Source organism: Chrysemys picta, chromosome 15 (assembly GCF_011386835.1).
Source record: "Chrysemys picta bellii isolate R12L10 chromosome 15, ASM1138683v2, whole genome shotgun sequence".
NCBI lineage: Eukaryota > Metazoa > Chordata > Testudines > Emydidae > Chrysemys > Chrysemys picta.
The window spans coordinates 27,494,725-27,511,752 of NC_088805.1; the positions used below are offsets into that span (position 1 = coordinate 27,494,725).

Below are 17,028 nucleotides of genomic sequence, written 5' to 3' on the forward strand. Positions count from 1 at the left end.
TAATTTTAATATTTGGTTAAAGTAAAAGATGTTTGTCCTCTAACAATTGGAGATCAAATTAAGTTTATTTTAAAAGGCCAATGCTTGGTTTTGTAGTGGTGGCTTTTTGCTAGGCTAGGGCTTGTAGAGTTATACATATAAACTATATATTTATACAACTATACATATAAAATGATGGGGTCTAAATTAGCTGTTACCACTCAAGAAAGAGATCTCGGAGTCATTGTGGATAGTTCTCTGAAAACATTCACTCAATGTTCAACGGCAGGCAAAAAAGCGAACAGAATGTTGGGAATTATTAAGAAAGGGATAGATAATAAGACAAAGTATCATATTGCCTCTATATAAATCCATGGTACACCCACATCTTGAATACCACGTGCAGATGTGGTCGCCCCATCTCAAAAAAAAATAAATATTGGAATTGGAAAAGGTTCAGAAAAGGGCAACAAAAATAAGGAAGTGTTATTTACTCCTTCTCATAACACAAGAACTAGGGGTCACCAAATGAAATTAATAGGCAGGTTTAAAACAAACAAAAGGAAATATTTTTTCCACACAACACACAACTTGTGGAACTCCTTGCCAGAGGATGTTGTGAAGGCCAAGACTATAACAGGGTTAAAAAAAGAACTAGATAAATTAATAGAGGATAGGTCCATCAATGGCTATTAGCCAGGATGGGCAGGAATGGTGCCCCTAGCCTCTCTTTGCCAGACGCTGGGAATGGGCTACAAGGAATGGATCACTTGATGATTACCTGTTCTGTTAATTCCCTCTGGGGCACCTGACATTGGCCACTGTCAGAAGACGGGATATTGGGCTAGATGGACCTTTGGTCTGACCCACATGGCGGTGGCTTTTTGTTGTTTGAAAATGTGGATGTGATGTATATGAACATGCATTAATAGACTGGGGAATGAAACACAAGGACTGCTGCTTCAGTGTGAAAGATTATTGTATGTTTCAATTAAATTCCTTTTCTATTAAAGTAAAATGTAAAAGGGGGCAGTCTAGAGAGACAATGCACTAAAAGCACTCTTGTATATACCTAAAGTCACAAAGGAAGTAAGCATGCTGGATTCGCTATTTTAACTTTCTTAATTGCATTATATAAGCTAAAAGTACCACTACAGGCAATGGAAAGCATTTGTGAAATCGTGTAGTAAACACACACACAATTCTGCAAGCAGCATAACCCCCCAAAATTGCACCTAGGGATCCAAAATGGTAGTAGACAGCCCACTTTGAATATAACTTCTAAAGAGAACTAAAGTCTTGTTTATCTGAACAATTATCTTATGTTTTATTATAGCTCACAGAGCTATAGTAAGGGAGTGTTGATTAGAGCAACTGACAGACTTAACTATTCTGTAGCTGTTTTCTTCATACTATTAATATCCCTTTTCCAGATATTAATCCACTTCAGATTTTTGCATTAGCCTCATAAATTAGAACACAATCGTTTTAAAATACATTTATTTTGGGAAATGGAGTCTAAACTAGGGATTAACTATGCTGCTTTAATATTTTATGGTTCAACCAAAACTGTGTGCACTTACAAGTAAAGCTACTAGATAATCTTATCTATGTGTGTAGAGCTGTGCTCTTTCATAGGCTTTGAGCACTGACCCCAAATATATTTTTACAGTTAAGATTCCCCCACAGACTAAACTACAGAGCCTTGAAGAGCTCTTGTTTGAAGAGGTGGGAGAGGAAACATTTAATGCCTGTTGGTTACCAGCTTTCTAAGTAAGGCATGGTAGTTCATTTAAAATCTTTATGTGGGTACTACTTATGACTTTGCAATTAGTTGTCTTGAACAATCCCAGTACTGTATGTTGAGAAATACTAAAAATGCTCTTTGTATTTGTTTTCTTTGTATGTGTGCTTACAGAATTAAAAGACAACTGAGCAAAAAGTAATGTTAATACTCTTCATTTATACAGGGCTTTTAATACAAATGGCCTTTAAAGTTAGATATACAAAGAAGTACTGAGTATCAGGGGCTAGCCGTGTTAGTCTGTGTCTACAAAAACAACAAGGAGTCTGGTGGCACCTTAAAGACTAACAGATATATTTGGACATAAGCTTTCGTGGGTAAAAACCTCACGTCTTCAGATGCATAGAGTGAAAGTTACAGATGCAGGCATTATATACTGACACATGGAGAGCAGGGAGTTACTTCACAAGTGGAGAACCAGTGTTGACAGGGCCAATTCAATCAGGGTGGATGTAGTCCACTCCCAATAATAGATGAGGAGGTGTCAATTCCAGGAGAGGAAAAGCTGCTTCTGTAATGAGCCAGCCACTCCCAGTCGCTATTCAAGCCCAGATTAATGGTGTTAAATTTGCAAATGAATTTTAGTTCTGCTGTTTCTCTTTGAAGTTTGTTTCTGAAGTTTTTTTGTTCAATGATAGTGACTTTTAAATATGTAATAGATTCCCTGATGAGGCCACAGCACGCCTGGTGGCTGAGCTTTGTGACTTTGTCCTCACCCACAATCACTTCAGATTTGGGGACAACTTATACCTTCAAGTCAGTGGCACTGCTATGGGTACCCGCATGGCCCTACAGTATGCCAACATTTTTATGGCTGACTTAGAACAATGCTTCCTCAGCTCTCGTCCCCTAGTTCCCCTCCTCTACTTGCGCTACATTGATGACATCTTCATCATATGGACCCACAGAAAGGAGGCCCTTGAAGAATTCCACCTGGACTTCAACAATTTCCACCCCACCATCAACCTCAGCCTGGACCAGTCCACACAAGAGATCCACTTCCTGGACACTACAGTGCAAATAAGTGATGGTCACATAAACACCACCCTATACCGGAAACCTACTGACCGCTATACGTACCTACATGCCTCCAGCTTCCATCCAAGACACATCACACGATCCATTGTCTACAGCCAAGCCCTAAAATACAACCGAATTTGCTCCAACCCCTCAGACAGAGACAAACACCTACAAGATCTTTATCAAGCATTCTTAAAACTACAATACCCACCTGGGGAAGTGAAGAAACAGATTGACAGAGCAAGACGAGTACCCAGAAATCACTTACTACAGGATAGGCCCAGCAAGGACAATAACAGAACACCACTGGCCATCACATACAGCTCCCAGCTAAAACCTCTCCAGTGCATTATCCACGATCTACAACCTATCCTGGAAAATGATCCCTCACTCTCATAGACCTTGGGAGGCAGGCCAGTCCTCGCTTACAGACAACCCCCCAACCTGAAGCAAATACTCACCAGCAACTACACACCACACCACAGAAACACCAACCCAAGAACCAATCCCTGTAGCAAACCTCGTTGCCTACTCTGTCCCCATATCTACTCTGGCGACACCATCAGAGGACCCAACCACATCAGCCACACCATCAAGGGCTCATTCACCTGCACATCTACTAATGTTATATATGCCATCATGTGCCAGCAATGCCCCTCTGCCATGTACATTGGCCAAACCGGACAGTCCCTCCGCAAAAGAATAAATGGACACAAATCGGACATCAGGAATGGTAACATACAAAAGCCAGTAAGTGAACACTTCAATCTCCCTGGTCATTCTATTACAGATTTAAAAGTCACTATCATTGAACAAAAAAACTTCAGAAACAGACTTCAAAGAGAAACAGCAGAACTAAAATTCATTTGCAAATTTAACACCATTAATCTGGGCTTGAATAGGGACTGGGAGTGGCTGGCTCATTACAGAAGCAGCTTTTCCTCTCCTGGAATTGACACCTCCTCATCCATTATTGGGAGTGGACTACATCCACCCTGATTGAATTGGCCCGGACAACACTGGTTCTCCACTTGTGAAGTAACTCCCTGCTCTCCATGTGTCAATATGTAATGCCTGCATCTGTAACTTTCACTCTATGCATCTGAAGACGTGAGGTTTTTACCCACGAAAGCTTATGCCCAAATATATCTGTTAGTCTTTAAGGTGCCACCAGACTCCTTGTTGTTTTTACAGAAGTACTGAGATGCAACCCCCTCTGGGGTGGAGGGCAGCAACCAACCAATGCATAACATATTGCACAACAGTGGGGCGTAAGACATTTTACAGGAAAAAAAACCTTAAGGGCAAACCATACTCTTACAGGTGCTGTGGGAGCTTCAATGCTCATATATAGCAGACAAGACCAAAAGACCATGTCTCGCCAAACTAAATATTTGATTTATTTATTAGGAAAGGATGAAGGGCTGGGGCAACTCTGCTGGGCTAGGAACCTGTAGTCCCAGGAAATGTGATCTGAAGCTTCAAGTTACTAATCTAATTTCTTTGGTTTGGTAACCTGTTTAAAAAACGCAGTACAAATTAAAAAAAAAAGGTATAATAATGGTCACGTTTGTATAGACTCCATCATTGCCCTCTGATATATTAAATATAGCTAAATTAATGAACCTACAGATCAGGAGAAGCATAAAAAGAGGAACTAAGAAAACAAAATGTTTACGGCCTGATTTCTTGTGTTGTCACTTATGTGTAAAATGCTACCAAATCAGAATGACAGCATTTTTACACTCTGCAGTAGTGTGAATAACAGAAGATGCATGGGGTGGAAAATCAATCCCTCGTTGCCTTTTATAGCCAATGCAAGTAAGCCATCCTTACCTAGTAGTGTGTTTGTATTCTCAGGTTTTCTTACTTTAACTACAGTATTATGTTTCTTTTTCTCACTTACACCTCTCCATACCCACAAGCTCTCTGTGGCACAAAGAGTACCTTTGTAGCTCTGTAAGACTCAGGATTCCTGAATCCCCTTTGTGGGTGTGTGACCTTTGCCAAGTCACTTCACCTCTCTGTGCTTTGCTGTCTCTTCTATAAAACAGAAATAATTATGCCTTACAAAAACCGGATAAGTACTTCAGGGGAAGAGTGCTGATTAAGTGCTAAATAGTAGTAGTATACAAATCTCCTATGCAATCAGAAAGGGTATTTTAATACATAAATGCAGGGCATTGAGACCTTTTGCTCAGTCTTTGGATGTAAGATCAAGTGAGGGGTCCCAGAATTATTTTGGAAGCTGTTCTTTACAACATAGTCTGCAATCCATACACAGGAGAACTACGGGCGTGGGGGGTGGGAATTCCATTATTTGTTAAATTATTAGCTCTTTGGGACAGGAACTGTCAGGATGTTTATACAACTCCTAGCAAATGGGGCCTTGACCTGGTCAGTCTCTAGGCAAAACCACAATGTGAATGCTTAATAAGATCATTGAACAATACATCGTACCTCAGTAATAGTAAATGTTGTGATGCATTCAGTTTTAAACTTACTCGGTTTCACTATAAACAATATGCCAGATTGCAATCATTCCATGGAAAGTACTATACAAGTGCAAATATTATAACAAATTGTGAAGTACTTTATGAGTACCTCATAAGAGATAGGAAGTAAGCCCATTTTACAGAGGATGAACAGCGAGTCACAGAAATACGACGTGGAGTTGTGATTTCACAATAGACACCTCTCCCACTCTCTAGTGACTCTCTGATGATTTAACTGAAATCCTAAGGAAAATCTCTGAGTAGGTTCCCTTGTACATTCCTTATAACTTAATAAGATGGTATTGACAACTCAATGGTCAGTAGATTTTTGGCTACAGAATAATCTGTATAGCAAGAGTGGGAATAGTTTAACCACAACATAGAAAATGTACACTACTTATTCCTGGGATATGTTTTGTGAAATTTAAAAAAAAAAAATTCTCAACATTAAGCTGGAAAAGCATTGAATGGAGCTGTAGAAATTCTGGTGAGGGTAGCTTTAATAAAAGAGACTCAAAGAAGGGGTCGGGGACAGACACCTCTTCAGTTGACAAATGTGAGAAGTGGAAAACCTAAACATCAACATTTATTGTCTGCTGCAATACAGTACTTACTGATTCTAACTTATCTGCTACCAACTGTAGGGCATACAAAATTTCCCAAAGGGTACTTAGGTGTTAAAATTAATGTAACTGGAAGTATGGTTTAGGATTCAGGTGGTTAGATCTTAGGCATTGCTATAAATGTAAAAATAATATATTTTACCAGATTATAGAATACAGTGAAAGGAAGGTGGCCTGGTGGTTGGACTTCAACTGCTAGTGCTTGGAACGTTGGGATCAGAAGGTTCCATGGCAGTTGGGATTTGGCAGTTGAGTTCAACTGCCTGTGCTTGAATATTAGAATTTGCAATCCCTGTCCCCAGTCTGCAGTGCCAGATTGGATTTGGAAGTGAGGGAAATATCTGGAAGTTTGATGAGAGGATTAATTTGACCCAGTAAGTCTAGAATAGGGAATGTAAAAGAGTGATGTAATGAAGATTTATGGTACATCTACGTTTCACAAATCTTACAACATGCCCCCCTGCACTGATATAAATAGCAGTGTAGACAGTGAGGCACTACTTAAAGACAGGCCTAAACCTTGTTGGCATATACTCTACGTGGCTCTCTACACCCTTAAGCAGTGCCTCCCCCACTACGCTGCTGTGTTTAGCAGTGTAGTGTCCTGCTGCCCCACTGCAGGGAAATGCACTGGGGAGGTGGTTGGGGAAAGGCTCCAGAAGCTTCCCACTGCCATCTGTACCTACGCACCCCAGTAGGTATGTTTACACTAGGGTGACCAGCCAGCAAATGTGAAAAATTGGGACGGGGGTGGGGGGGTAATAGGAGCCTATATAAGAAAAAGACCCCAAAATCAGGACTGTCCCTATAAAATCGGGACATCTAGTCACCCTAGTCTACACTGCAATTAAAATTGTGGCTGGTTGATGCCAGCTGACTAGGATAAGGGGCTGTTTAATTTTGGAGTAGACATTTGGACTGGGCTGAAGCCCAGTCTCTAGGACCCAATGAGGTTAGAGAGTCCCAAAGCCCAGGCTTGGGGAGCCTGAACCTCTACACTTCAATTAAACAGCTCCTGACCCTGAGTTGAGCAAGCCTGAGTCGGCTGGCACAGGCCAGTTGTGGGTTTTTAATTGCAGTGTAGGCATACCAAAGTAGACACAGCTTGCTTTTCACTGCAGCGTGTACACTCCCCGTAGCCTATATGTTGCTGCCAGGGGTCTGCAGTATAGACACAGCCTTAGGGGGATTTAACAAAATAAGCCATAAATCAATCAGAGGACAAGGACAACCCACCTGATTCCCCTGCCAAGCTCATCTCTGCAGCTCTAGGGTCACCACTTTCACAAGTGGCTACTGACTGGATGCCCAACTTGAGCCACTTTAAGCCTGACTTTTTTTTTCAGGGCTCCCAAAACGCCACTTGAAGATGATGGAGAGGCAGGTGTGCAGCAGCTCTGGTCAACATAAAATAACTTGAACCTGACTTTCAAACAAACCAAGGAACCCAAAGCCAACGACACACATATTTATAAACTTCCCGGGGGGAGGGGTGGAGTGGCAGGGGCTAGGGGAAGGGCCAGGCCCCCAGGCCAGGCTACCCTGAGGAGAAGGGGGGAGGAGGCCAGGCTACCCTGAGGAGAAGGGGGGAGGAGGCCAGGGCCAGGCCCCCAGGCCAGGCTACCCTGAGGAGAAGGGGGGAGGAGGCCAGGGCCAGGCCCCCAGGCCAGGCTACCCTGAGGAGAAGGGGGGAGGAGGCCAGGGCTAGGCCCCCAGCCCAGGCTACCCTGAGGAGAAGGGGGGAGGAGGCCAGGGCCAGGCCCCCAGCCCAGGCTACCCTGAGGAGAAGGTAGGGAGGGAATACCAGGGGCGCCAGCCCAGGCTATCCTGACTGGAAGGGGGACAGGGAGGCGCTGACCTAGCCGCGCTGCACGGCCTCTGGGAGCGGGAAGGGAACTACTAGTACCCGCGCCGCTCCCCTCCCGCGGGGGGCGGAGCCGCCCGCATCCGGCAGGAAGGGTTAGGAGTCGGGCTACGCCATCGAGGCGTGTGCGCGGCGCCCAGTGAGGCGTTGCGGGGGCTGGCGGAGCTGCGGCGAGGGTCGGAGCCGGCGCCGGGGGGTGCTAGGTGCAGCTGCTGGCCTGTCTCTGCAGCCGGAAGGAAATAGCAGCAGTAGGAGGCGCCTCGGAACTTGCAGCCGGGCCAGGCGCCCTCTCTTCGCTCCTCTCCTCCGCTGCGAGCCGCCACCGCCGGAGACCATGAGCCTGAACGAGCACTCGATGCAGGCGCTGTCCTGGCGGAAGCTCTACCTGAGCCGGGCCAAGCTGAAAGCCTCCAGCCGCACCTCCGCGTTACTCTCAGGGTTCGCGATGGTGAGCGCTCCCCTCCCTCCTGCTGGGCAGGCAGCTCTTCTGGGGCAAGGGGGGCAGGTTACAGGTAACCTGGGGGGCAGCAGTGTAGCTGGGCCGGCGCAGCGCACCGCACCCTGCAGGGCGGCCAGCTGCCTCTGGTGCCCCCAACCCCAGCCGGGTTTCTATTCCCCTCTGTTCTGTAAGTACCGCCTGTGCCCGCCCTTTGTGTTATCAGGAGCTACATCGACTAGGATGTGCCGTTTACTTGTTCCTGGACGACGTGTGGTGTGTCTGCCTCGCCCTCTCTGCAGCCCCCGTGACCATCGCGTTCTCCCCGCATTCCCCAGATAAATCGCTGGCTGGGTGTCTGGTCCCCCATTTCAATGGGACGTCTTACCTCAGGTGCTTCCACCTCAAATGAGTTTGGGAGAATTGAACCCTGAACTGTCAACACCAGCCTGTGGCTCGCTCCCTGGCTGAAGTTAAGTTGGAGGGGGAAGAATTGAGTCTTTGTTCATGAAGCAGGAGATGGGTGGGAGGAGGATTCAAACGGTCTAGCATAGCAAATGTTGCCTGTCACCATTTTTTATTTTGTGATTTATACACTGGCTTCTTCCATAACTTAGTTTCGTCCCTCCTTGGCTCACTAACACTGCCCAAAATGTGTAATTATTTTGCTCCTGGGTTTTATTATTCTGCTAGTTGGCTTACTGACTGCTTTGTCTTCCTTGCCATTGATCCAAGAGCAAGCATCTCTGGAGTATATTATTTCCAGGTACAGTAGCTTCTCACAGAATGGGTTCTTTATAATCCATATGTTGCAGTGCATTGAAATAATTCAGGACTTCCATTCCACTTCACTGTAAACTTGGGATTCTACATGTCCTAGACTGGGACAACATTGAACATATCTTGTATTTTACAAAAATAAAGCAGTTTTCCATAAACAATTTCTCCACAAAATCTTGCATGCATTTTTTTCAAATCGATTTTTGAAGAAAAATGAGTTATTCACATGCATGCTTTGAACTGGCTTTTTTTTTTTTTTTTAAATAATTCCACCTTGTTCATTTTCACATGCAATGTTAGTATTAATTGCTATATTACAGCTCTTCATTATCAGGTTACGGCCCTGAAATTATATAAACAACTTCTACTCCTATTGTTGGCAGTGGCAGTTAAGGGCACAGTGCTGAGTACAGGATCAGGCTCTTGGACAATAATACATCATCGCTGTACTTAACTTAGGCTGTGTCTGCACAGCTGCCGCACTTCAGCTAAACTGCTGTAGCGTCGACACTTATTACCACAATGGAAAGGGCTTTTCCATTGCTGTGTAGTAAATCCACCCCCTCAAGAGAGCTGGCTAGGTCCTTAGAATAACTCTTCTGTCAACCTAGGATGTCTGTGCCGGGGTTTAGATCAACTAAGCTGTGTAGCTAGGTTGACATAGGCTTGGTCTACACCTAAAGCTTAAGGCCCCAACCCTTTGGACTTACACATGTTCTCAACTTCACACATGTGAGTAGTCCCATTGACTATACCACTATTTCAGGACTACTAATGTGCATAAACTTAAGAGCATGTGTAAGTCCTTGGAGGCTTGAAGATTATGTATCTTTAGGTCCAGCTTGTAGACATCTTCTCAACAATCATGTACAGTAATTCTCCCATCCTCTAATTTGTTGCATGGATTGCTGTGTCCCAAGTAGATTCCTGTTGACTTCAGGGGGGTTCTGAGCTAGTGCAAAAGTCTCACTGCACACAGCAAATTGTAGGATCAGAACCTAATGTTTGTTTATTCATTTATTTATTTATTTTTAAAGTACCAGAATCTTTCTATTGTTGATATTTTTACTAGAGCCCATTTCCTCTGTGGTGTTTTAAATTCATTTGGATTCACTGGATAGTATTAGAGTGCTGTCATTCAAGAAGTGGAAAAACTGCTAAATGGCTTTTTAAATCTGTTAAATAGCCCTAATACCTACTGCACGACTCTCAAATAAGAAACACAACTGCATTTGCTTTATTTTATTTTGTTATAAAAGAAAACTTCAGTGTAAAAATAGTGCTTCTGTATCCAGTATTTTCACCACTGTTTCATGTAATGCCTAAGGTTGTTATAACTGAAAGAGACTAACGCTTTCTCTATGTTCATTTTCAGTGCATTTGATATAATTTTGTGCATAATCAATTTTGCTGCTTCCTTAGCCAGTTTCACTGATTGTATGGTTCTTTCACATAGTCACAGGGAGTAGAAGAATATTTAAAACACACACACACACACACACACACACACACACACACACACACACAAACTCAAGAGCAGATGTAGTGTCTAGTTTACTTTTTAAATAATAAAAACTTGACTAGAAGTTAACTGTCTCTTTAACTGCCAATTTTGCTGGTCATACGGGTTTCCAGTTGCACTCCTGAATCTTATTTTTTAGGAAAACCATGGCTTTTTAAATAGTAAGAAATGATTAGGGGTATGGAACGGCTTCCATATGAGGAGAGGTTGTTAAGACTGGGACTTTTCAGCCTGGAAAAGAGACGACTAAGGGCAGGGATATGACACAGGTCTATTAAAAAAAAATGTCTGGTGTGGAGAAAGTAAATAAGGAAGGGTTATTTACTCCTTCTCATAACACAAGAACTAGAGGTCACCAAATGAAATTAATAGGCAGCAGGTTTAAAACAAACAAAAGGAAGTATTTTTTTCCCACACAACACACAGTCAACCTATGGAACTCCTTGCCAGAGGATGTTGTGAAGGCCAAGACTGTAACCGGGTTCAAAAAAGAACTAGATAAGTTCATGGAGGATAGGTCCATCAATGGCTATTAACCAGGATGAACAGGGATGGTGTCCCTAGCCTCTGTTTGCCAAAAGCTGGGAATGGGCGACGGGATGGATCACTTGATGATTACCTGTTCTGTTCATTCTCTCTGGGGCACCTGGCATTGGCCACTATCGGAAGACAGGATGCAGGGCTAGATGGACCTTTGGTCTGATCCAGTATGGCTGTTTTTATGTTCTTATGTACAAATCTATATCATCAGTATTTTTTCTCTTCTGAGGTAAATGCATGCATTTTATGTATGTAATAAAAAATCCTGACCCTCAAAAATTCTGGGGATGAGCTCCTAGGTAACATGGGACTCCGTTACAAACCATTTTCAACACTGCAAAAGTTGTTTAATTATGGAGGTTTTCTGTGTATATTTTTAGAAATGTCCTCTCTTATTTTTCTTCAGCACATTGTTTTGAAACAGAATTCTCACTTTCAGTGCCCTTTTTTTTCTTTTTTTTTTTAGAATGTGTTCTTGTGGGCTGGAAACATTCAGCTATCCTTAATCAGTGTAGGAACCAGACTTCTAAAACCCTGTATTTAGAAATGTGTTGCATTTTCCAACACTGCTGAGAAAAGGGCAGACTATCTGCCTTTGACACTAGTACTATATTAGATTGTAAACCATGAAATTGCTTTCATTTCAAATAATAACATAACTCAAATTTGATATCAAAACAGAACAAAGGGACTAGTGTAAAACAACCTCCTGACGGTCAAATAAATGTCACTGTCATACTTCAATGGCTAAAAACAGAATGCAACTCTTTAGGGGCATTGGTAGACAGGCATCCATTTGACTGACAGGCAGCTGTGCTCAGAACAGCAGTTAGTTCTCCATTGAGTACCATGCATCAGGTTGGTAGTTAAGCACAATTACACTGCATTGTATTCTACTAAACACCCATTTTAATGAGACCAGGTAGTTTATCCTGGTAATTTCCTGCATCAATATTTGATTGTAAAAGTGATAGGTGATAATGAGAAAAAGAGCTTTACTTTCTATTGTCTTCTAGTTTGTATGTTGTTAAAATTAAGGGATTTAATATTGCAGATTAAATGACTTTTTTAGAGCTGAAAGAAAATCTGTGTGAATTAACACCAATACTACTTGCTTTCATCATTAGCTCACTAGCACAGTCCTACTTTTATCCATTACATTCACTGCATAGAAATTAATACAGCAATTAATTATATGCAATATGGACCACTAGAAGTGACTCTTGGATGTAAACAGGTGATAACCTTAAGTCTCATTCATTCTCTGACAATACTTCTTTGACAGTGTATGATGTCCTGGAGTTGCAGACTATTGGTTTTAGTTACCATAGTAACTAGTATCAGTGGTAACTCTAGGGCAAACTCGCTTGTGAATTAGCAGAGTCCAGTTACTCAGTAGTGAGAAATGTTGAATCTGAATAGTCATTGCGTTTTAACATTTGGGAAGTTGCCCCTCTCAAAATCTAGTAAGTTGCCATTGGGAATCAACCTTTGACTCCATTGCTTTGCTGCTACAGGGTTTGTTTACGTCGTGAGATAATGCGCCCCTACGAATGTATGATTTCTAAAGCGTACTAAAGTGTTGCACACCGATAAGTCCATGTAGACCCTGCTGGTGCATTTGAACATAGTGCTGTTTGAAACAGTACAACGTTGAAGTGTACTAGGGAACCTTAGTGCACACCAGCCAGGTCTATGTGGACCAAGTAATGCATAACAATTTAGCATGCTTTAGATATATCACCCCTGCAAAGCACATAACCCCACCATGTAAACAAGATCAGAGAGTAGTCCTCTAATTGGGACACCCTAATCTCCCTATTAAGAGAAAAGGCCACTTTAAAAAGAAAGGGGGGGAGAGAGAAATACAAATGCTTCTCATTGCATTTAATCTTCTAATCCAGGGGTCGACAACCTTCGGCATGCGGCCCATCAGGGTAATCCGCTGGCGGACCGCAAGACATTTTGTTTACGTTGAGTGTCCGCAGGCACAGCCCCTGCGGCTCCCAGTGACCGTGGTTCGCTGTTCCTGGGCTAAAGTGTAGGGGCTAAACTCTGCCTTCATTTACATCCATGCAACCCCACTAGCTCCAGTCAGGTTACACAGATATAAGTGCAGAGACAACTTGGCCTTCAGCATTAGACTGTTACACCACTAAAGCACTCTTTAACCATGGAGCTGTTTTTTAAAAAGCAGTTAAGTATAATTGCCTCCACTTTTGGAGTGGAGGGAAATGGGCACAGAGAGGCTAAATGACATGCCCAAGGTTACACAGTGAATCAGAGGAGTCAAGAATAGAACTTGGGTCTTCTGACTCTCATTCCCATGCCTTATACGCTGGACCACACTACTTGGCTAAACACATCTTAATTCTTTAGCACTAACTGACTATATGTCCACTAAATTCATACATGTGTGGACAAGTTTCAACTATTAGATTGATGATCGTGAATGGCAAACTGGCACCCAGGGATAAATGTTAATAAAACAGCTAGCCTGATTAATTGGGATGTGTTTAATCAAATGGAGTGTGTACTAATGTAAATGTACTTCGAGGGTCAATTACATATATACAAATGAAAACTTGCAAATGTTCAAGTCAGGTTTCAATTTCCATGTATCTGCAGTGATGGTTGCTAAAAGCCTTTTTTATATTAACATCATTCTGTGCCGATGTTACCTGTCCTGACCTGCAATGGGTGTACTCATTTGAGAGAAATGTACACTCGGTTCTGATATTTGCAGACTGTAGTTTAGTAACTGCATCACTCTGTAGGCCTAAGGCTTTAGTTAGTCTAGCATCCCATGTCACAGTGCCCAGTACCAGTCTGATGATTTGGGGAACTTATTTACAATATATGAATTCTGGTTGATATGAAGTTATAAAAAATGCTGTATCATGAATGCCTGTCCGTGTGTATCCACCATTGCATCCAGGTACAATGGTGTATCATCAGAACTCAGTTTTCAGAGTAGCAGCCATGTTAGTTTGTATCCACAAAAAGAACAGGAGTACTTGTGGCACCTTAGAGACTAACACATTAATTTGAGCATAAACTTTTGTGGGCTAACATCCACTTCATTGGATGCATGCAGTGGAAAATACAGAACTCAGTAACCATCTATTCAGGGTGAAGCATCTTGGGACAATGGGTTTCTCTTCCCTTGTCTGAAGCAGTGGAGAGAATGGAAATTCTCCAAGCAGGACAAAGATAAAGGCAACAGAGCAGGAGGATATAAAAGGCCTTACTGGGGGAAGGCGCAGTGAGACTCATAGATAGGAAGGGGATGGATCAGACGAGATCCGAGGAGGCAAGGTGGGGGCACAAAGACTCCATGTTTCAGAACTCAAGCCATGCACTACAAACAGAAGGAGCTCAGCTGGCACCAGGCAATGCTGATCTCAGCCCAAAGAGTGCCCTGCAGTGATGAGGAAACTGAGGCAGGGACATGAATACAGAGCTTATTATTTTTACGGAGCTCTGTATTTCTTGTGTATTAAATAGAGCAGTGGTGGTTCAGAATCGTGTGCAAAGTCTGTCTGTATGTCAAGCACTTACATCTATCACATGCCCCCTTGAAGAGGTAAACCAAAATGCTCTCATCTTGTGGAGTTCTGGGTGAGGGTGTTTTTAGGCTATGGAGGTGAGTCTAATGGGCCAGCACTGGTTCCAGGGACAGGGGGCTGCATGGTCTGAACTCTCAGTTGTGAGTACCAGATTAAAAATCTGCACCCTGAGAATGTGCCCAGAGGCCTAAAATAGGGACAGTGCCTGGGCTCCTTTCAGATGCCAGAGTCTTAAAACACAGGCTTCAGCAGATGGGTCACCTCACAGTGGTCTGGTGTGTGGCTAAGAGGGGACCCTCGACTGGATCTGTGACATACAGATATTTAAGAAGAAGTCTTTGGAGCTTGGAGACTTGCAGTTGGGGCAGCATTATGATTTGCAGAGCCAGCAAACAAGCAAAGCCCCAGATTGCTGGAAGTGGTGAGTTAGGTTGTAAGTTGCAGTATCTGCACAGGGCCCTTAAAAGAGCAAGAGTAACCAAGCAGTTAATTACGCTGATTGGTCTAACAGAGAACCTGTTAGGTTCTGGCTTTGTCCGCACTAGAGAAATTTTGCAAAAATTACCCATCATTTCTTACACTGTTTTGCCTCCATTTGTGTTGGCAGTATTAGAAGCCTTAGTGTAGACAGTTTGCTGGCATTTAAAATACAATGTCAATTAGATTTGCTTTCAGTGGTATTAGAAGTAGCGTATCTAGCAGCAGGGATGCTAGAAGCAGCATATCTTCTAATACCAGCATTCCAACAGTTGTATCAATGGGATTTTTTTAAAGTACAATTCTCAAGTTTAGAAAGGGCTTTAGGGGCTGAATTTTAAGCTAGTCTGGTGTCTGTTCTGCCACGTTCTGCTGTTACTATGATACAACAATGGAAAGGAACATTAACTAATATTTTGTGCATTTGACTTGTTGTGTGAACTAAGTCAAGACAACTGATATCTGTGCATCAATTTCTCACTTGTAAAATGCCATAATAGCTACTTCACAGGGTATTGTGAAAATTATTTTTTCTTTGAGATCCTTGAGTTAAAGGTATATTATAAGTGTAAATAGTATTCTAGTCAGGGCTGCCAAGGGGTTGGTGTTATGAATCAACTTGGGTTGGTATGAGCTTCGATGTGACACTACTTTAAAATTGAAGGCCCCTCAGATGAGAAAGGATTACTAAATCTGATTAGACAAAATGAAATATAAGCTTTCGTGGGTGAAAACCCACTTCGTCAGATGCATGTAGTGGAAATTTCCAGAGGCTCTGGAAATTTCCACTTTACATGCATCTGATGAAGTGGGTATTCACCCACGAAAGCTTATGCTCCAATACGTCTGTTAGTCTATAAGGTGCCACAGGACTCTGTCGCTTTTTACCGATCCAGACTAACACGGTTACCCCTCTGATACTTAAACATTAAATATATATTTTTACTTTTAGTCACTTAGCAACCTGTGGTGGTTTAACTGGATGTAGGAGAGTTCTGCACACCTACCTGCCTGCTAGAGCCAAAACTAAGAGCTAGGTATCGCTGTAGGAGGGATGCTTGAGCCAGAGATAAATAGGTAAGAAGGATAATGGTACTGGTATACCTAGGAATTGTAATGTGCCACAGGGTTTATACGTATATCAGCCACTTAGTTCAATTTGTTTTAAAGAACTATTTAATCTGTCTGCATTGTTTCAAATTTTCTCTTAAAAATCCTGAGAATTTGCACTCTTCACTTTCTTCATCTTTGTCAAATATGTTACCATGTACTGTGTTTCCAATGTAACAGGTCATCCTAGCTCAGCTTTTTATTGTGGATGCTGGAGAGTGTTACTGCTACGTAGTAACTGTCAACATTGCATTTTGTTGTTGTTTCAAAATGAAGAAGGCTGTTCATTAAAGACACAGTCAGGTTAAAAGTATGTAAATATTAAAAACATAATCTGATGCTGGTGTTACTATTCTTTAGTATATTTAAACTCAAAGAACTTTAATCTGACTCTTCCTTCACTTACATGGTTTGTTTAAGTCTTACATTTCACTCTGCTTGGACAATAAAAATAGGCTGATCAAATATCACATCTTAAATTGTTTTGCTGTCAGGTGATCATGCACTAGTATAATGTGGTGGTTTTTGGGTTGCACATACTGTGGGGGAATTCGTTAAATCCAAACAATTGTTGAAATAAAAAACAACTTGAATGCCTATTAATAGGTTCTGTAAAGCTACCTTAGCCTAAAGTGTGATTTTAAATTATTGTAACAGGAAGATTTATGTGCTTCTTTATACTGAAGGACATTCCCTACTGGACAATGTCATTGACCCTCTTTAAATGGATCCAGTTTTACAAAGTGTGGCTGTATTGTCATCTAGGTGACTAGTATACAAGCTTCCAAATACAGAGCACTGCAAGAGAA

The 17,028-nt window shown here is 42.3% G+C and overlaps 1 protein-coding gene across 9 annotated transcripts in view; it reads left to right on the forward strand.

Annotated features, from left to right (window-relative positions):
• The first annotated feature begins 7,733 nt into the window (after positions 1-7,733).
• The window catches only part of LOC101940211 (calcium release-activated calcium channel protein 1), a 35,854-nt gene continuing 26,559 nt past the window's right edge, over positions 7,734-17,028 (forward strand). For 2 of the 9 annotated variants that reach the window (XM_042852483.2, XM_024101548.3), the window contains exon 1: positions 8,039-8,233. Coding sequence is in view for 2 of the 9 variants with exons in the window: in XM_005298641.5 (XP_005298698.1) it covers positions 8,120-8,233 (114 nt within the window). In the remaining 7 variants the exon portion in view is untranslated. The other 7 variants (XM_008163554.4, XM_065568120.1, XM_008163553.4 and 4 more) reach the window with 7 other exon arrangements.